This window comes from Bos indicus, chromosome 4 (assembly GCF_029378745.1).
Source record: "Bos indicus isolate NIAB-ARS_2022 breed Sahiwal x Tharparkar chromosome 4, NIAB-ARS_B.indTharparkar_mat_pri_1.0, whole genome shotgun sequence".
NCBI classification, from domain to species: Eukaryota; Metazoa; Chordata; class Mammalia; order Artiodactyla; family Bovidae; genus Bos; species Bos indicus.
Window position 1 is genome coordinate 60,917,954 of NC_091763.1, and position 19,332 is coordinate 60,937,285.

General features: G+C 39.7%; 1 protein-coding gene across 3 annotated transcripts in view; it reads left to right on the forward strand.

Moving 5' to 3' along the window:
* Window positions 1-19,332, forward strand: part of AOAH (acyloxyacyl hydrolase) — a 186,186-nt gene that overhangs the window by 23,083 nt on the left and 143,771 nt on the right. For all 3 annotated transcript variants that reach the window (XM_070787839.1, XM_070787837.1, XM_019958765.2), the window contains exons 3-4: window positions 7,698-7,764; window positions 14,924-15,023. In XM_070787839.1, coding sequence (XP_070643940.1) covers window positions 7,698-7,764; window positions 14,924-15,023 — 167 coding nt within the window. The remainder of the gene's footprint in view (window positions 1-7,697; window positions 7,765-14,923; window positions 15,024-19,332) is intronic.

Here is a 19,332-nt window from a genome sequence, read left to right on the forward strand (position 1 = left end):
TCATAAGTATGTTATTAAAAGTTTAATCATAATCTAATTTTCCTTTTCTTATAAGTTATTTACTGTTTTTGCCTAGTTCGAATGATTTTTTTTCATTTTTATAAAATTTAGTCATTTAACTAGACTATATCTTGGTGTCAGTTGTTGTATGTTGATGTCCTCAAGCACACGGTATGCTCTCTCAATCTGTGGCTTCAAATACATTTTTTTTAAATCTCACAAACTTTGTAGTATTTGCTCAGTTTTCTTGATTTGGTTTTATTCTTCGGGGATTTACAGTATCCATATTTTAAATCTTCTTTGCCTGTATTAATGATTTTGCCTATCTCTTGAATGAATAATTTAACAATTTCTTTTCTTCAGCTAAGACAGCAAAAGAGATGATTTATCGTATACATGTTACATTCAGCCACAATTGAGAAGATAACTAGTCCAAAAATCACAGGTCCAGGGCAATGGACCTAAAGGGACCCCTTTGATATAAGCAAGGTGGGTCTCTCAAAGGTGGTCAAGGTGATCAGAATAGCTATGGATGTTCCAGATCCACTGAGACAAGTTCTAGATAGTAGGCATGCCATCCAACAATTTGTACCAGCATCACTGGCCTCTAACTTCCCTTATTTCTGCTTCTGTGGTTTCCATGGCTATACGGGTTTCCTTGGACCTCTGCCTCATCTTTCTTCCTTTGTGCTTCAGCTTGTGTGTTCACTTCTTCCTCCACTTCATTCTCATGGCATGGAGGTTTCTGAAAAGATGGCGTTAGGCTGAGAAATTTATTTATTTTTAATTGGAGGATAATTGCTTTACAATATTGTGTTGGTTTCTGCCATACATCAACATGAACTAGCCATGGGCATACGTATGTCCCCTCCTTCTTGAACCTTCCACCCCATCTCACCCCTCTAGGTAATCAGAACACTGGGTTTGAGCTCCCTGTGTCATACAGCAGATTCCTACCAGCTACCTATTTCACACACAGTAATGTGCATATTTCAATACTCTCTCTATTCATCCCACCCTCTCCTTTCCGCCTGTGTCACAAGTCTTTCTCTACGTCTGCGCCTCCACTGCTGCTCTGCAGATAGGTTCATTAGTACTATCTTCCTAGACTCCATATACATACATTAATATATGATGAATACTTCTTAATCACTTCATTTCTTTTTTTATCTTGAAAGTTTTCCTCTTTTTCATCTTCTATTTCTTTTACAATGTGAGCTATTGTATGCCTTTCTTCTCACATTCATTCTAATATGGATGTCATTTCTTTTATAATTTTGTGTTCTTTCCTGAATTCTTTTATTCCATTTCTGAGTTTTTTCAGTTCTGATTTCTGTTGTTCTTTCATGTCTTGTATCGTTTTATTAATACTTCTCACTCATTTAAAAATACTGTTATGTTTTAATCCTTTTTTTTTGGCACGATTTTCTGGCATGCTTTTGCTATCTGCAAGGATGTGATTCTGTTCCTTATTCTTTTTTTTCTTCTTATAATAACTTTGTATGGGAGTTGACCTAGATACATTTCTGTTGCTTATTTTTATGTGAAATTATTTTTCCAAAACTCTTCGAAAGAGAAGTGGTTCAGGGCAGCCTCTCCAAATGCACAGAATTCCTTCCTCTGTTGTTTTTGTTGGTGTTAAAAAATAAACACATGGCTGCTTGCATTTTGAGATTTTCTGATTCTATCTTCCTGCCCACTTTTATCTGGATTTTCTCTTTGTTTTGCTTCTATCCAGCTAGTTTCTCCTCAGTGTGAGTCTTATCCTGGAAGGGAGCTCTGGTAGACGAGTTTCTAGCATTCGGGGATGCCTCACCACTCAAATGCCTTTGTCCTTCTAACCCTGAGTCTTTTGTACTCATCTCCTACAGAAGTGGGCTAAACCTCATCCCCGCCTTTCCCACTTTCAGCTGATATTCTTACTGGCCCACCATACTTTGTCATCAATACCCAGGCTGTTTTGGCGATTCATCTATTTACCCCTTGCATCCCTTTACCTTCTCCCACACTTGATAACCCCCAAGTCTCACAGTTGTGAGTGATTTCTTGTTGCCTTAATTGTATTTGGGGGCTCATGGAGATATCTAGTTTTGCTGTAACTAATGTTCATAGTGTTTTGGTTTTTCTATTCAGAAGCTTTATTATTATTATTATTTTTAATTGAGATTCAGTGAAATACGAAAACTCTGCTGCCTCAGAATCCTCCCTTGTGGGGATCTCATTTTTACATCAATAGTTACTGCATATACCACTCTGTAACTTCTGGTTTTCAGTCAACAGTATGTTTTTGGATCTATACATGTCAAGATATACATAGACTTAGGTCGAGCCTCTAAGTTATTCTACAGTCCTTCACCATATAAATGTCCCTTATTTTATTTATCCATCCCTTTATTATTGGACATTCAGCACCTATTATAAACCTTACTTTTTATTCTCACATCTCTGAATTAGAGGAAGAAGAAGAAAATGTTATTATCATTTTACAAGGAAAAAAAATAAATAGTCATAATTATCATTAAGACTTGTTTTGACTAGTTTTCATTTCTGTGTAGCAGACCACACTGATAGATATCACCATTTGTGCCTTGAGTTTGATTTTCTCTTTTTAGGCAAAGTTTTGTTGTTCAAAGGTGAAAGCGTGAGTAAAAATCCTGTTTCTCAGATGATCCTGTTCTAATGTACCAGCAAAACATAAAAATGCATTAACCAAGATTGCTGGTATTCAAGGTTCCATCTTGGCTCCTTCTGACTCTTAACAAAAAATTTTTGTTCAGGTAAAATGAGAGGCTGAAAGTCAGATTCCAGTAAAATAGTAGCTGGCACATCACCAAAGGGAAGCAAAGGAGGTATTTCTGTTTTCAGTAGTGGGCTACCTTTCAATTAGAGGAGATTTTCAAAGAATTCATAAGCCTACTTGGGGGTATTTTCATTTTATTAATTAACATTTATGTCTGGGTGGAAATAAAGCACTCAGTTCAGATTAAAGGCTTTTTCACCTGACAGACAGGAAGGCAGAGTGGACGTTACTGTTTCCATTTTGTGGAGGCGGAAGAACATATAGAACAGTCATGCGAATTGTGTAGGGCAACAGTGGCAGTCTGATCGTTGGCTGAAGATTTCTCCTTCTAGAAGACATCCTAGGACTGCTTTGTTTATGAAATATGAAAACATCCGCACTGCCTGAGTACACCCAATGTTGCCTTCTCTCTGGAGAGCCAGGAGAATGGGAGAGAGGGGAAGTCAAATTATGCACAGCAACAGTTAGGATTTTTAAAATTACTTTTAAGTAATACTGCTTTTACCTCCAAAGCTAAATAAGTTTATAAAACATAACCTTAGCAGAAAAAAGCATGCAGAAACATTCTTGAGAATAATCACTCAGTAAATCATGTTGGCCTTTCCTGTGCCTGGGAAGACAGTTTTTTCGAATTGTGCAAAATATTTCTGACCTTCAGTTTCACCCACTGCTTTTGCCTCTGGCTCTCATTAGTAAACACCTTGGAAGAATCTCAGAATTGTTAATGGAAAAATGATTAATAGAATCATTCTCACCAGGGGTCAGCAGACTCCTATGCCCTCAGTGTCTTGCTAGAACTTCACTTTCTTGGGTCACCTGTGCAGAAATCTTATCTCCGTGGAGTATGATAGTTAAAAACTGATGTCAACTTAAAATGAGAAAGGCAACTCTCTTCGCATTCTGTAGGTTCTGAAAATCTACATGCACCCTTAGAACACACAGCCACAGAACTATCTTGGTGGTCAACTCATTGTGTTTTAAATTTCTAATTAGTAAGTTGGTATACACCTGCCATACCCGAGGTAGATGAGGCATCAAAAAATGTCCTAAGTACATTGAAATGCATACTACAAATAACGGGCTTTTGGAATAAAAGATTTTAATCTCTTACTGAACCATTCTACCCTTGAGGAAGCCTTCAATTCTCAAAGTTTCTTCTCATAGAATGAGGGTGAAAAAACCACTCCCTCAAAAGTCTCTTATGAGAAAAGAAATGATGGTAAACCTAAAGGTGACTTACTACCTGAAATGTTCTAGGTTTTATTTACACCCATATATATGGATACACTTAACATATGATGACTGTGCAATTGTTTCTTTTTTAACCTTCCTTTGCCTTTGGAATTGGCCATACCTTTTTATCCCTATGCTGTTTCAAGTCCTTTTCATTCTGTAGAAATTAAACGCTCTTGTAACTTCCTGGCCGCAAGCACAATTTAACTGTAGACTTTTTACATCAGATAGGTTACCAGCACTATGTTGGTGTCAATCTTTTGTTCAGTTGTAGCAATAACAGGTTATCGCCTAATTATGGCTGACTGGGCCCGATCAGGCTTTTTCTAGAGACTTTGCCTATCTCTGCTCTGTCGTCTTCTAGGTCTATCTAGAGTTTAGCTCTCAGAAACCCAGCTCGTGTCCCACATTAGCCATTTCTGCAGTAGCCTGTCATTCTTAACCATCACGAAATTTGAGGAAACTGATTGTTGGCCCTGCACAGAAGATTAGGAAATGTTGCCACTTACTTCAACTTGAGCAAAACAAGATTCCAGAAAAAATACACACATACACACACATGCACACGGAAGCATCTCTTATTTTACCAGAAAGAAAAAAAATTGTTCCCTGCCTTTCAGGCAACACTGCAAGTGTATCAAAGAACACCTGGTGTCCATTTTTAAATTGCTCTGCTCTTGGCTAAACTAGTTCTCACAAACAACACTGGAAACTCATTCCAAAGTGCGTTACAAGTCTGTGTAAGTTTGAATGTCAGTTATATAATCCTCCAACTTCCAAGACAACATAGTGAAGGGGACTGAATCCTACTCCTACATTTTTCAGATGAGGAAACTGAAACCCAGAAGGGAAATCAACCTGACCAAGGTCAAAGCCAGTTACCCAGTGCTGAAACCCAAGTCTCTGAGTTCTGGAGCATCAAAGTTCCTTAGGACCCCTAAAAAGGAACACCCAAGGGGGTGCTGTTTTTATTTTATAGCAGTAGTGTTGAGATTTAGTTCAATTATACATGCATTTAAAGTGTATACTTCAATTAATAATTAAGTCACTTAGTTGTGTCTGACTCTTTGCAACCCCATGAACTGTAGCCCACCAGGCTCCTCTGTCCATGGAATTTTCCAGGCAAGAATACTGGAGTGGATAGCCATTCTCTTCTCCAGGGGATCTTCCCAACCTAAGGATTGAACACATGTCTCCTGCACCACAGGTGCATTCTTTACCATCTGAGCCACCAGGAAAGCCCAAGAATGCTGGAGTGGGTAGCCTATCCCTTTTCCAGGGGATCTTCCTGACCCAGGAATGGAAACGGGGCCTCATGCAGTGCAGGCAGATTCTTTACCAGCTGAATGGAGTTGTATGTCCATCACCACCATATATTTAAGAATATTTTCATTATATCAACAAGGACCTCCACCCACCTCAGTTGCCCACTCCTAACCATCCATTCCTTCCAGCCCTAAGCAACCACAAGTTGACTTTCTGTCTCTATGAATTTGCCTATTGTGGTCATCTCATATAAATGCAACCACAGAAGCATGTTTCTTTCATTTAGCATAATTAATGTTCATCCATGTTGTACCATGTATCAGAAAGTCATTACTCTTTATAGCTGAATACCATTTTGTTATGCGTAGATAGACTATTTTTTTCATCCATTCAGTCATTAATGGACGTTTGGATTGAATTGTTTCCACTTATTTGATTTTATATAAAGATAATTCCACTATGAACATTCATGTGTAAGTTTTTGTGTGGAAATGTTTGTATTCTTTTGGGTATATGCCAGCAGTGGGCTTGTTGGCACACATAGTAACCCTATATTTAACCTTTTGAGGACCTGTCAGACTGTTTACCAAAGTGGTTGTACCATTTTATATACCTGCCAGCAGAATATGAAGATTCTAATTTCTTCATGGCCTCATCATTTCTTGTGCTTATCTTTATTTTTATTCTAGCATATCATAGTGGGTGTGAAGTGGCATCTCATTGTGGTTTTTAACATTTTCCTCTAACAGCTAATGATGTTGACCATCTTTTCATGTGCTTATTAGCTATTTGTGTAACTTCTTTGGAGAATATCTAGTCAGACGCATTTTGAAAATGTTTGGTACAATTCACCAGTGAAGCTGTCTGGCCCTGGGCTTTCCTTTATGGGACATTTTTGATTACTAGTTAAATCTCTTGTTATATCTCTATTAAGATTGTCTATTTATTCTTAAGTCAGTTTCAGCAGTCTGTCTTTCTAGGAATTTGTCCATTTCTTCTAAATTATCTAATTTGCTGCCATGCAGATGTCATAGTATTTCCTTATCATTCTTTTTATTTCTGAAAGGTCCATAGTAATGTGCGATAGGTTTTAAGTTCCTATTTAAAAAGCATAATGAATTTGAAGTCTTGTGCTTTATCACGAAAAAAAAAGTCCCATGAAACTATTTTAATATGAAAGTAGTATTTACATTGGGCCTCCCTTATGGTTATTTACCATTAAGAATCTGCCTGCAATGCAGGAGACTCCGGTTCAATTCCTGGGTTGGGAAGATGCCCTGGAGAACGGATAGGCTACCCACTCCAGTATTCTTGCCTGGAAAATTCCATGGACAGAGGAGCCTGGCAGGCTACAGTCAATGGGGTCATAAGGAGTCAGACACAATTGAGTGACTTTCACTTTTCAAGAGTATTGGTACTCTTACTAGTACTCCCACTCCAGTATTCTTGCTTGGAGAATTCCGTAAGACAGAGGAGCCTGGTGGGCTACAGTCCATGCTGTCACAAAGAGTGCAACATGCATAAGTGATGAACACTGTCTCTTTCAAGAGTACTAGAGAGAGTTCCCATATTTATCTTGTTGTTCCACTACCCTACTCCCCAAATAACTGGCAGCCCAGTTTGAGGTAAACAGGACAAGAAAAATTCCCAGGGAGAGTTTCCCCTCTGTTCCTGGACAGTCCATCTATCCTAACCTTGCTAAAGTCCTCCTTGGAATGACCAGGGTTCCACAATGGCTGACAAAGCAGAGAAACAGGGCCAGAGAGTTAACAGGTTTCATTGTGCAAACAGATTGATGCACAAAGCCTTCCTGTACTGTCATAACAGGGGAGGCAGGAGGAAGGGGATTGTTTAGGTAATGGGTTTGTGTGTGCCTATGTGTGTGCTCTCTCTGGTGTAGATGGCAATACAGAGACACCTGTGACTGTTAGTATCTTTTTATCTCTGGGATACCAACAGCAAAAGCTAAATAGTCAAAGTCAAGGCTTTTTTCCCCCCAAATGAATACCAGAGAAGAATATTTTCAACAAAGCAATACTTCAGATTATTTACTTTCCAGCAAATCCTGTTTCTATCATTAACAGATGAGATCCTCACTACCATTCAGACGTTCCCTGCTACACAAAAGAAAATGAGACTCCAGAATTTAACTGTATTTTTATCAAAAACTAGCCTTCTTTAGCATGTATAGTAAGCAAAGTAGCATTTACATAAACCAGAGCTGGAAGTGATATTTTCATGGATACAATAACTGTAACATTTCTCCCAAATCCTTATAATTAATCACTCGAATTAATGATAAATTAAGCACTCAGCTTCAGTTCCTAGTAAAGATCATTATTGACTCATGTGTTAAATTCATCATAATAATCTATTTCCCCTGCTTTATCTTTCTTAGAAAAACTGTTCTTGAAGACCACTTGCTATTTAGTGGTACATATATTTGGACCAGACATCACAAAACTGTGAGTATACTAATACATTCATCTGATTCAGTTGCTGGGACATGGTGGGAGGTGGGGAGAAAACTGGGAGATGGCCGGCTCCATTTCCAGCCGGATGTACTTACTGTACACGACATAAGTCCTATCTGGTTCTTGTTAATAGTAGAAAATTCAAACCTGACTCAGATCGTCATCCTAGGCAAAGGCTCTCTTCAAATTACTGTGTGGCAACTTGGCTCAGTTTCTCTCCAAGGGCCGTTTGGAAGAATTTTGACCAATAATGCCAATAAATGGGGAGATCCTAGTGGCTGGGACTGGATGTCTGCCCCCTTCTCTTGGGCTTTCCCTCCACTCCCTCCTGGATTCTCAGGCCGTATGCTTCTCAGGTTCTTCTCTTCTTGCCTCCCACTTGCTGGCTGCCTGGCCTTCTCCTCTTCTCCAACCCCTGCCCCTTAGGATCCTGTATGCATGCCATTGTCATTTTCTGTCTGCTTCCTTTCTTCTACCTTTATTTCTTCTTTGAGCTCAGGACACTGAATCAGACACATCATATTCCTGTCCATGGCTCTTTCTCATCAAGAATCCAAACTTGGCTTTCTTGCATTTCTTATCCAGTTATTTACCTAGTTATTCTGAATAATGTCATTAGCCCCCAAACCTACCACCCAAAGCAAAGTCTGGACCTTGACAATAACTTACCCTAACCACAGGGTCTCTGTCTTTATTCTCATGATTTTCTCCACCCAAGTATTAAAGTCCATGTTCATCATTCTCTTGTTTTCCTTTTTGTATAGTTATATATATATATATATGTATATTTTTATTAATATAATACATTATAATCATAAAATAATATATAAGTAATTATTAAAATCTATTATGATTATTTTCTATATTCCTTTAAAGCATATTTTAAAATTTTAGTTATTTCTTTATGAAGAGATTATCACATCATTCATAATCTTTGGGGACCTACCACTTAAAATTGTATGTCTAAGATTCATCCATAGATTCGTGGCATTGCTGTAGTTCATGCACTCTGAGTACATAGAATATCCCATTGTGTCTCTACAAGAATCTATTCCCTCACTCTCCCATTGATGGGTATCTGGCTTGTTTTCTGATTTTCTCTTTTGTGAAGAAAGTGCTGCTGTGAACGTTCTTACATGGTTCCTGTTTTATATGCCCTTAGCCTCAGAGCAGAGTGGCTCAGAGAAACTACCCCCACAGCAGGGTAGCCTGCAGTTAAAGATTTCTAAAGACAAAAGAAACTTAAAACAATACAGACCAGAGGGACAATCAGTGCTCCATCGTGCTGTGCCCCTGCCTCTATTTATGTTAATCTCAGTCTACTGTGGTCAGTGATTTTTCATGGACCCTGGACTGGGAGTGTTTAGAAGGCAGGGATTCCCATCTTCTTAGCTCATCTGTCTATTACTGCCACTGCCTCCTAACAGGACCCCAGGCCTGCTGGATCCCCCATTGCCCTGCAAGTCCATAATCCACATTCTAGCTGGTCAAATAGCTTCTTAATGCAAAACTAACTATGGCAATCTCCAACATAAAGTTTTTTACACACTTTACAGGATTCCTTAGCCCCCTGCACAAAGCTGTTTATGGCCTTATCTCTGAGAACATGTTCAGACTCATCCCTGGCTCTTCTATAGCATACCACGCTCCAAAACAGTTGTAATTTTCCACACACACCAGAAGGTTTTTGCTTCAGGACTTTTGCGTGAAATGTTCCCTCATCTCCTACTTCTTTAGATCTTAGTTCCAGGGTCACTTCCTCTGGAAGTTTCCCTGACTATCCCCAGGCTAAGATAGATACCTCCAACACACACACACACACACTCACACAAATTCTTCCTTTCCTATGCAAACTCCTGTGTGCTTTTCACATCTGTTTGTAATGTAATTCTCCATTTACTTTTCTAAGTTGCTAATGAGATTGAAATACTTCTGAGAACTAAGACTACATTTTTTAATCTAAGCAAAATATTAATACTTAAGCAAAATACTGAATATACAGAAGGAAGGAAAAAAGGAGGAAGGAGGGATCTTTGTATCACCAGAAAGAGAAGTCATTCAGTCATGTCTAACTCTTTGCAACCCCATGGACTGTAGCCTACCAGGCTTCTATGTCCATGGGATTTTCCAGGCAAGAGTACTGGAGTGGGTTGCCATTTCCTTCTCCAGGGGATCTTCCTGACCCAGGGATCGAACCCAGGTCTCCTGCATTGCAGACAGATGCTTTACCATCTGAGCCACCAGGGAAGCCTGTAACAGCAGGGCTTGGGGCAATACTTAAGCATAGAAAGTCTTCGATAAACATTCGTTAAATTGATTAATTCTTTTTAAAAACAAAATTATCACCACAGATGAACTCTGACTAGACTGCTTCAAAGAAAATTACTTGAACATATAAAAAAAGAAAAAAAAATAGCCTATAGTGAATCTGTTTACACACCTAGTCTGAGCCAGGTGCGCTGGGGAAACATCAGCTTGGCCAGAGAGGTTTTCTTGGACCTGGATTAGGGGACTGGAGAGTCACAGAGGCCAAAAAAGGGCAGTACACACAGATATCTAAAAGGGATATCAGAGATTAGCTACCAAGTGTGCTGGGAGTAATAGGGAAGTGGCCTGGCTTCACTGGGACATCCATTGTTATTCTATAGCTGGCTGGAGGGTGCTGAGTGCAAGAGCCAGGTAAGCATGGGATCAAAGGGAGGACAGACTTTGCACTAGTACTATAGGTGTGGACTGTACAAGAGACAGTCACCACCTCAAATAACTACAAATGGACACAGAGGGTTGAGAAAGAATGGGCCCAGCAAGCCATTGAAAGAGTAGGTGATAGGGAAAGGAGGAAAGTTCTTTCTTTGAGATGACTCAAAGTTATAAGATGGCTAATTCTCACTAGCATGGGATAAGCCACTATGAAGAAAGATAGATGTAATAAACAATCCCTCTTTGTGGTTCCATCCACTGTTAGTTTTGTTTGTGAGTAATTTTTCAGGACCCATATTAGTTGTTTGCTGATAGAAATTTCTCTTCCTATGGTGGCCTCTTCTTACAGCTTGTTTTAATCAATCACATGAAGTTCTGGGTTGATGTAGACCCTGAACATGACAATCTTATAATTTAGTTTTACCTAAATTTCAGGCTTCCAATATTAAATGTGTTTCCTAACCCAGAGGGCATCTCTCCTCATTATTTCACACCAGTCAATTCTCAGTGATTCATGGGCTAATTATTCAGCAATTACATTTTCTACCCACTGGCAAACCACAAGATATTGTTAGGAAGTGGGGCACTTAGCATTCAGGCATTCATTCCCCCAAGAACCCAGGTCAGACAGGGTGGGGCTACTTCCAGGAGCAGCCTGGCCCAGCCAGCAACCAGGGGCCTAGTCCTCCTTGTTCTGACATCCACTGTGCCAAATATTGCCAACCAAACCTGATGCTGGTCTTCTGCTCATCTCCCTTGTTTCATAGTATCTATGCTCTCAATCATAAATTCCTATATTCCAACTTAAGAGTTCTCAGAGATCAGGAGAGGCCTAAACTACTAACACATTTAGAAGAAAAATGCAAAACAGAGTTTATAACAATTTTGATACACCTTAAGTGTAATTAATGTATTTTTAAAGGACAAAAATATAAAGTATTACAACTGAGCCATTCACAGGACAATGGCAAAGGGGTGGGAGGGAAGCTCAAGAGGGAGGTGATATATGTATACTTAACAGCTGATTCACATTGTTGTACAGCAGAAACTAACATACCATTATAAAGCAATTATCCTCCAATTAAAAAAAAATCCTAGGATAAACCATAATGGAAAAGAATAATAAAAAACCCTGTGTATATATATATATATATATATGCTGCTACTGCTGCTGATAAGTCGCTTCAGTCGTGTCCGACTCTGTGCGACCCCATAGACAGCAGCCCACCAGGCTCCCCTGTCCCTGGGATTCTCCAGGCAAGAATACTGAACTGGGTTGCCATTTCCTTCTCCAATGCATGAAGGTGAAAAGTGAAAGTGAAGTCGCTCAGTCCTGTCTGACCCTGAGCGACCCCATGGACTGCAGCCTACTGGGCTCCTCATGGAGCCCATGTAGATCCCCATGGGATTTTCCAGGCAAGAGTACTGGAGTGGGGTGCCATTGCCTTCTCCGATCTATATATATAGATATATAGATATAAGAAAATTGCCTTGCTATATAACAGGAATTAACATTGTAAATCAGCTATAATTCAATAAGAGTAAATAAGGAAAAAGATAACTACAAGATTTCTATAAATGATTAAATTCATAGTACACTCTGAAGAGTGTAGTCCAGAAGTGGGATAAAAGTGTTAAGTCATATGAGGAAGATCTTTTTTCAATGCTATGAGTGTGTCTCTGCAACTATATATTAATGCATAAATCCTCCTTTGGAAGTGATGTCAAAGGTTTACATTTGAGAGCTTTCATGTGTGAAAGGCCCTGTCCTTGCTCTCTGCCATAGGCTATCACTCTACCTGTCTGTCCAAACTTAACCCTGACCTTGCTCCCTTCTTCTGAGTTATGATGATGATGAACGATCATCAGCATTGACTTCATTCTACCATGATCCTAATTAAATTTGTTAATTAGCTCTGTCAAATGTGTTGAAGTTTCCTGCCCACAAGACTCACTCCTGTAAAGGTCATAAAAGGATATAAATTGAAATGTGACCATTTTGGTCTTATTTGCTGCTCTGGAAAAGAGAAAGCAATGTTGAGTGGGAATAGTTATTACAGGTTTAGAGATTTCCTAAGTGAAAGTGAAAGTTGCTCAGTCATGTCCAACTCTTTACAACCCCATGGAATTCTCCAGGCCAGAATACTGGAGCGGGTAGCCTTTCCCTTCTCCAGGGGATCTTCCCAACCCAGGGATTGAACCCAGGTCTCCCACATAGCAGGCAGATGCTTTACCACCTGAGCCACCAGGGAAGCCCAAGAATACTAGAGTGCATAGCCTGTCCCTTCTCCAGTGGATCTTCCTGACGCAGGAATCAAACCAGGGTGTCCTGAATTGCAGGTGGATTCTTTACCGGCTGAGCCACCAGGGAAGCCCCTGGTAGGAAATTTGGAGATTTCCTAAGGATTTCACAAAGTATGTGTAGCCTAGGCCTTTTGTCCTGAGGTTGGTCAAGAGCACACATGCTACTTTGCCACTTCTTTGCAGCTTGCACATCCTTGTCGTGATACACTTGTCTGGACATATGAGGCTCAGCATTTTCTATTCTTGTCCAAAGGAGTGCTTCTCACATTCAGTCTTTCTGATGATAAAACTCTGGTCTTAGAGGATTTGGGAGGGATACCACATGCCCAGCCTCCCTCTCCTATTTTTCAGTTAGAGAACACCAGTCTGAATGAGGGGCCCCCATCTTCACTCTCATATTCAAGTTCACTTACTTGAAATTGTGCTCTATTTGCAGGGGAAACAGAATAGGTGGACACCATATGATGAGTTGGCTCTTGTGGTTCTGAATTGCCACAGATGGGATATTGGCCTTAGGTTAAAAAAAAAAAAAATTAAGCAGAGCCCTATTTATCACCCTTCTGAGTCCACTAAATACCAGATTCCCACAAAGACAGCAGTCATCAGTTAAATAAATGAACCATTAAATCGAGAACAGATGTGTGAAAACAGTCACCCTCTCCTGATTTACTGACCCTGGGTAGATATTACTTTGGTAATGGACCTTGTGTGTCACAAATAGCTTGTCCCACTGCTTAGCCACCTTTAAGTTGGTTACCTTCCCCTCCACCTCCCATGCGGAAACCCTGGGGCCAAGTGGATGATTCATGATGATCTCGCTTTGCCCTCTTAACTCAGGTGCTCACAAAAGGCTGAAAAGCCATCTTGCCAGTCACATTGTTAGTCTCATTCAGCTGGAATGAAATTTGGAAGCCGCGATCTTAGCCTATGTTTTCACATACTGCTACTGCTAAGCTGCTAAGTCGCTTCAGTCATGTCCGACTCTGTGCTACCCCATAAACGGCAGCCCACCAGGCTCCCCCATCCCTGGGATTCTCCAGGCAAGAACACTGGAGTGGGTAGCCATTTCCTTCTCCAGTATGTTTTCACATACTAGTGACCTTCAATTTTTTTTTCTTTTTTATTGAAGTATAGTTGATTTATAATATTGTCTAAGTTTCAAGGGTACAACAAAGTGATTTGATTATGCATATATTTCTTTATTTTATTTTCCATTATAGTTTATTGCAAGATATTAGATACAGTTCCCTGTGCTACAGAGTAAAACCTTGTTGTTTATCTATTTCGTATGTTAGTCTGCATCTGTTAATCCCATATTCCTAATTTATCCCTCCCATCTTCCCCTTTGGTAACCTTAAGTCTGTTTTCTATATCTATGAGTTTATTTCTATTTTGTATATAAGTTCATTTGAGCTATTTTTTATATTCTACATATAAGTAATATCATATAATATTTGTCTTTGTCTGACTTACTTCACTTATGATAATCTTCAGGTCCATCCGTGTTGCAGCAAATGGCATTATTTTATTCTTTTTTATGGTATCATTTAATTCTTTTGTATTCATTTTCTTGGTTTAAGAAGCGTGTTGGGAGTGGCAGGTAGAAACTGAATATGGAGGCTTTGTTTTAGCCCCTTCAAATCTAAACATAAACCCAAATGCTTGAAGAACACTATCCTTACATCATCCCCAGGGGAAAAAGTCAAAGGTAAAAAAATAAATTTACTTTAAAAGGAAAAGAGATGCTTGGATTACACCTAAGAAAATGATTTCGGTTGTTTAAGGCCATATCATAAAGATATTTTTTGCTATAAGGCTCAGCAAACTTTAAAATATTGTTACACTCCTGTCCATTTCTCCTATCTCAATTTTATTTATGGCTTTTCCAGAAAAGCATCCCAGTGCCCATGCAAGAGGCTGGCTTACAGCTCAGTGCTGTTAGCCCCTCTCTCCCTGCACCCAGGACCTTAATGTGAAAGTAGAATGCAAGTGGCAGGAAATTGTTCTGATCCAGCAGCTACACAGGACTGGACTCAAAGGCCATGCCAGAATCCATTCCGGGGATTTACCTTCTTTTGAAATTACTTCTGCTTTCTAATGCCTGAGAGCTTTTAAATAGCCTTTGTTTTACCCTATTTCCCTCCAGATTCAGAGCAGATATGAATGCTGATGTGGTGTGTCACACCCTGGAGTTTTGTAAACAGGATCCCGGCCAACCCTTGTGTCACCTCTATCCCCTTCCCAAGGTGAGTGGTTTTTCATTCCGAACGTCAGATCACAATGACATGCAAGCCCTTTGGACATGTTGTAAAGGGAAGTTCAGCTTCCCTGGCTCCGTGGTTTGGGACAGGGACCTGCAAAACGACATTTTCCATTACATCACCCAAAATAATATTCCCAAAGTTCAACTTAAATGCCTCCCCCATGCTGCCAAAGAATGTCTTTGCTGTTTATTTTGGACTGTAATCTAGACTTGGGCAGGCAGTACATAGGAAATCTGGCCAGCCAAGGTGAGGAGAGGTTAAATCCCTCTCTACCCCTTAAAATTCAAGCAAGTTACTTTTATAGAGTGACCAACTCATGTATTTTGCCTACGACTTTTCTGGTATCAGCAATGGAAATCCCACATCCTGGGAAAACTCAGGCATTTGGTTCCCCTAGTCTAAGTTTTATTGTTCTCACTAATGTGGGCCTAATCAAATACCTGAAATACCTCCCTACTACATTTGTTGGGGAAAGTAGGTAAATTAATACATATAAAATGCTTAGTGCAATACCAGCTGTGTAAATAAGTATTAATAAAATGGTAGCTAATATAATTATTACCAATATTATTATTATTCAGAGATAGCTGTTCAGAATACCCTGTGTGCATTTTATCATGTTGGACAATTTTTTTTTGGAATGCAGACAGAGAAAGGCAAGTGTTGACACAATTTCCTGCTAATGCTGTGTGCTTAGTCATATCTGACTCTTTGCAATTCCATGAACTGTAGCCCATGAGGCTCCACTGTCCATGGAGTTTTCCAGGCAAAATTACTAGAGTGGGTTGCCATTTCCTACTCCAGTGGATCTTCCTGACCCAGAGATCAGACCTGCGTCTCCTGCATCTCTTGTCCTGGCAGGCAGACTCTTTACCACTAGGGCCACCTGGGAAGCCTTACCCATGCTATGAATGAAATATAAGATTAGATCTGGTTGGGTATCAAAATAATGATTTTCAGAAACTTCCTATGAAAATAAAATAAAACAAAATTTTATGCCCCCTTTCCCATAATTGTAGTCTTTCTGTGTATAACATAACAGGCTTCTGATTACTTGTCATTTCCTTTTTATTTTTATTGAAAAAAGGCCAGTTTAACACACTTTTGGTCTTGGCATGGTTTTGCTGACTGGCAATATTAAATATCATGATCCTAAAAGATGATGCTGTTATTAAAGTGCTGCACTCAATATCTCAGCAAATTTGGAAAACTCAGCAGTGGCCACAGGACTGGAAAAGGTCAGTTTTCATTCCAATCTGAAAGAAGGGCAATGCCAAAGAATGTTCAAACTACTGCATAATTGCACTTGTTTCACAAGCTAGCAAGGTAATGCTCAATATCCTTAAGCTAGGCTTCAACAATACGTGAATCAAGAACTTCCAGATGTACAAGTTGGATTTAGAAAAGGCAGAGGAATCAAAGATCAAATTGCCAACATCCCTTGGATCATAGAAAAAGCAAGAGAATTCCAGTAAACATCTACTTCTGCTTCATTGACTACGCTAAAGTTTTTGACTGTGTGGATCACCACAAACTGTGGAAAATTCTTGAGAAGATGGGAATATGGTAAGATCAACTTACCACCCTCCTGAGAAACCTGTATGTAGGTCAAGAATAAACAAAACCAGATATGGAACAATGGACTGGTTCAAAATTGGGAAGTAGGTCAAGTACGTCAAGAATACATCAAGGCTGTATGTTGTCACCCTTTTATTTAACTCATACGCAGAGCACATCATGAGAAATGCTGGGCTGGATGAAGCACACGCTGGAATCAAGATTGACGGGAGAAATATCAATAACCTCAGATATGCAGATGAAACCACCTTTATGGCAGAAAGTGAAGAGGAACTAAAGAGCCTCTTGATGAAGGTGAAAGAGGAGAGTGAAAAGTTGGCTTAAAACTCACCATTCAAAAAATGAAGATCATGGCATCCAGTCCCATCACTTCATAGCATATAGATGGGGAAAAAATGGAAACAGTGACAAGACTTTATTTTCCTGGGTTCCAAAATTACTGTGGACAGTGACTACAGCCATAAAATTAAGAGATGTTTGCTCCTTGGAAGAAAAACTATGATTAACCTAGACAGCATATTAAAAAGCAGAGACATTACTTTGCCAACAAATGTCTATCTAGTCAAAGCTATGGTTTTTCCAGTAGTCATGTACGGATGTGAGAGTTGGACCATAAAGAAAGCTGAGCACCAAAGAATTGATGCTTTTAAACTGTGGTGCTGGAGAAGGCTCTTGAAAGTCCCCTGGACTGCAAGGAGATCAAACCAGTCAAACCTAAAGGAAATCAACCCTGAATATTCATTTAAAGGACTGATGCTGAGGCTGAAGCTCCAATACATTGGCCACCTGATGTGATTCACTGGAAAAGACCCTGATGCTGGAAAAGATTGACAGCATGAGGAGAAGAGGGTGACAGGGGATGAGATGGTTGGATGGCATCATTGACTCAATGGACATGAGTTTGAGGAAACTCCGGAAGATAGTGAAGAACAGGGAGCCTGGTGTGCTGCAGTCCATGCGGTCCCAAAGAGTCGGACACAACTGAGTGACTGAACAACAAATATTAAATATCATAAGCCTGTTCCTTGAGCAGAGAGATAGAGATGTAAATATTTGGGGTACATGTGCATTTCATGCTAACTTGATGGTTGACTTAAACTGCTAGTTAAATTTCCCTTAATTCTACCTGAGAAGCTGTTGGCTCCACTGGTATCTGGAAGAGTTTGTAAATTTTAATTAAAATTTTTCCATGTATTCAAATAGCATGCAAATATGATATTATAATATTTGCTATTTGATAATGTACAGAAGAAACGTCTCTATGTACAAAGGCAAGTGATATGGGTTTTCATGGTTTCCTTAAATAACATCATTTTATATATTTTCACGGGAGAAGGCAATGGCACCCCACTCCAGTACTCTTGCCTGGAAAATCCCATGGATGGAGGAGCCTGGTGGGCTGCAATCCATGGAGTCGCTAAGAGTCAGACACGACTGAGCGACTTCACTTTCACTTTTCACTTTCATGCATTGGAGAAGGAAATGGCAACCCACTCCAGTATTCTTGCCTGGAGAATCCCAGGGACGGGGGAGCCAGGTGGGCTGCCGTCTATGGGGTCACACAGAGTCGGACACGACTGAAGTGACTTAGCATAGCATAGCATGTATTTTCACACTCACAGCTATACATAGTCACAAAATGTTCAACTTTATCCCATTTAAAATGACATTCTTTATTTTTATACTCTGTAGAATTTATACTCAAAATAGCATTTCCTTGTCCTCCCATCACCACCCCCTTTTCAATTCCCAGTTTGGGAACATTTTGACCATCCTTTCTGGGTAAGAGGAAGTTAGAGGATTTCATCTCAGAAATGATCAGTTTCCTCCTCAAATCCGCATTGGCAACTTCCAGCTTTACAGATGACCCAGAAAAGAGGAGCAGTTGGTGCAGTGTGGACAGTCATCTGCCTCCACGATTTCATTTAATAGCAATAACAGGTATTTACTGAGCACTCACTGTGCTTATTCTTCATCCTCTTTAATCTCCCAAATACCCCTAGCATGGAGGCACCCTTGGATGACCCCTTTTCTAAGACTGAGGAAACTGATAGTTAGAAAGGTTATGGAACTTGAAACTCACTCCCCTGGGAAGGACCGGAACTGAGATTCATGTCCCTGTCCTTCATTCAGAGAGGCTGGTTGATCTCTTAACCTTTATGTCAGTGTTTCTTGAAAATCCCCTTGGGGTGTCTCCTTACAGCAGTTAACTGAAATCCCACCACCAGAAATAACCAATGTTAAAATACTAACGCATATATATGGAATTTAGAAAGATGGTAACAATAACCCGGTGTACGAGACAGCAAAAGAGACACTGATGTATAGAACAGTCTTATGGACTCTGTGGGAGAGGGAGAGGGTGGGAAGATTTGGGAGAATGGCAATGAAACATGTAAAATATCATGTAGGAAACGAGTTGCCAGTCCAGGTTCGATGCATGATGCTGGATGCTTGGGGCTGGTGCACTGGGACGGCCCAGAGGGATGGTATGGGGAGGGAGGAGGGAGGAGGGTTCGGGATGGGGAACACATGTATACCTGTGGCGGATTCATTTTGATATTTGGCAAAACTAATACAATTATGTAAAGTTTAAAAATAAAATAAAATTAGAGAAAGAAAAAAAAAAAGTGAAAAAAAAAATATTGAATGCTTTCCTTTTAGTATTAAATAAATTATATTAATTTCTTTGAGAGTTATGATACTGTTGTAT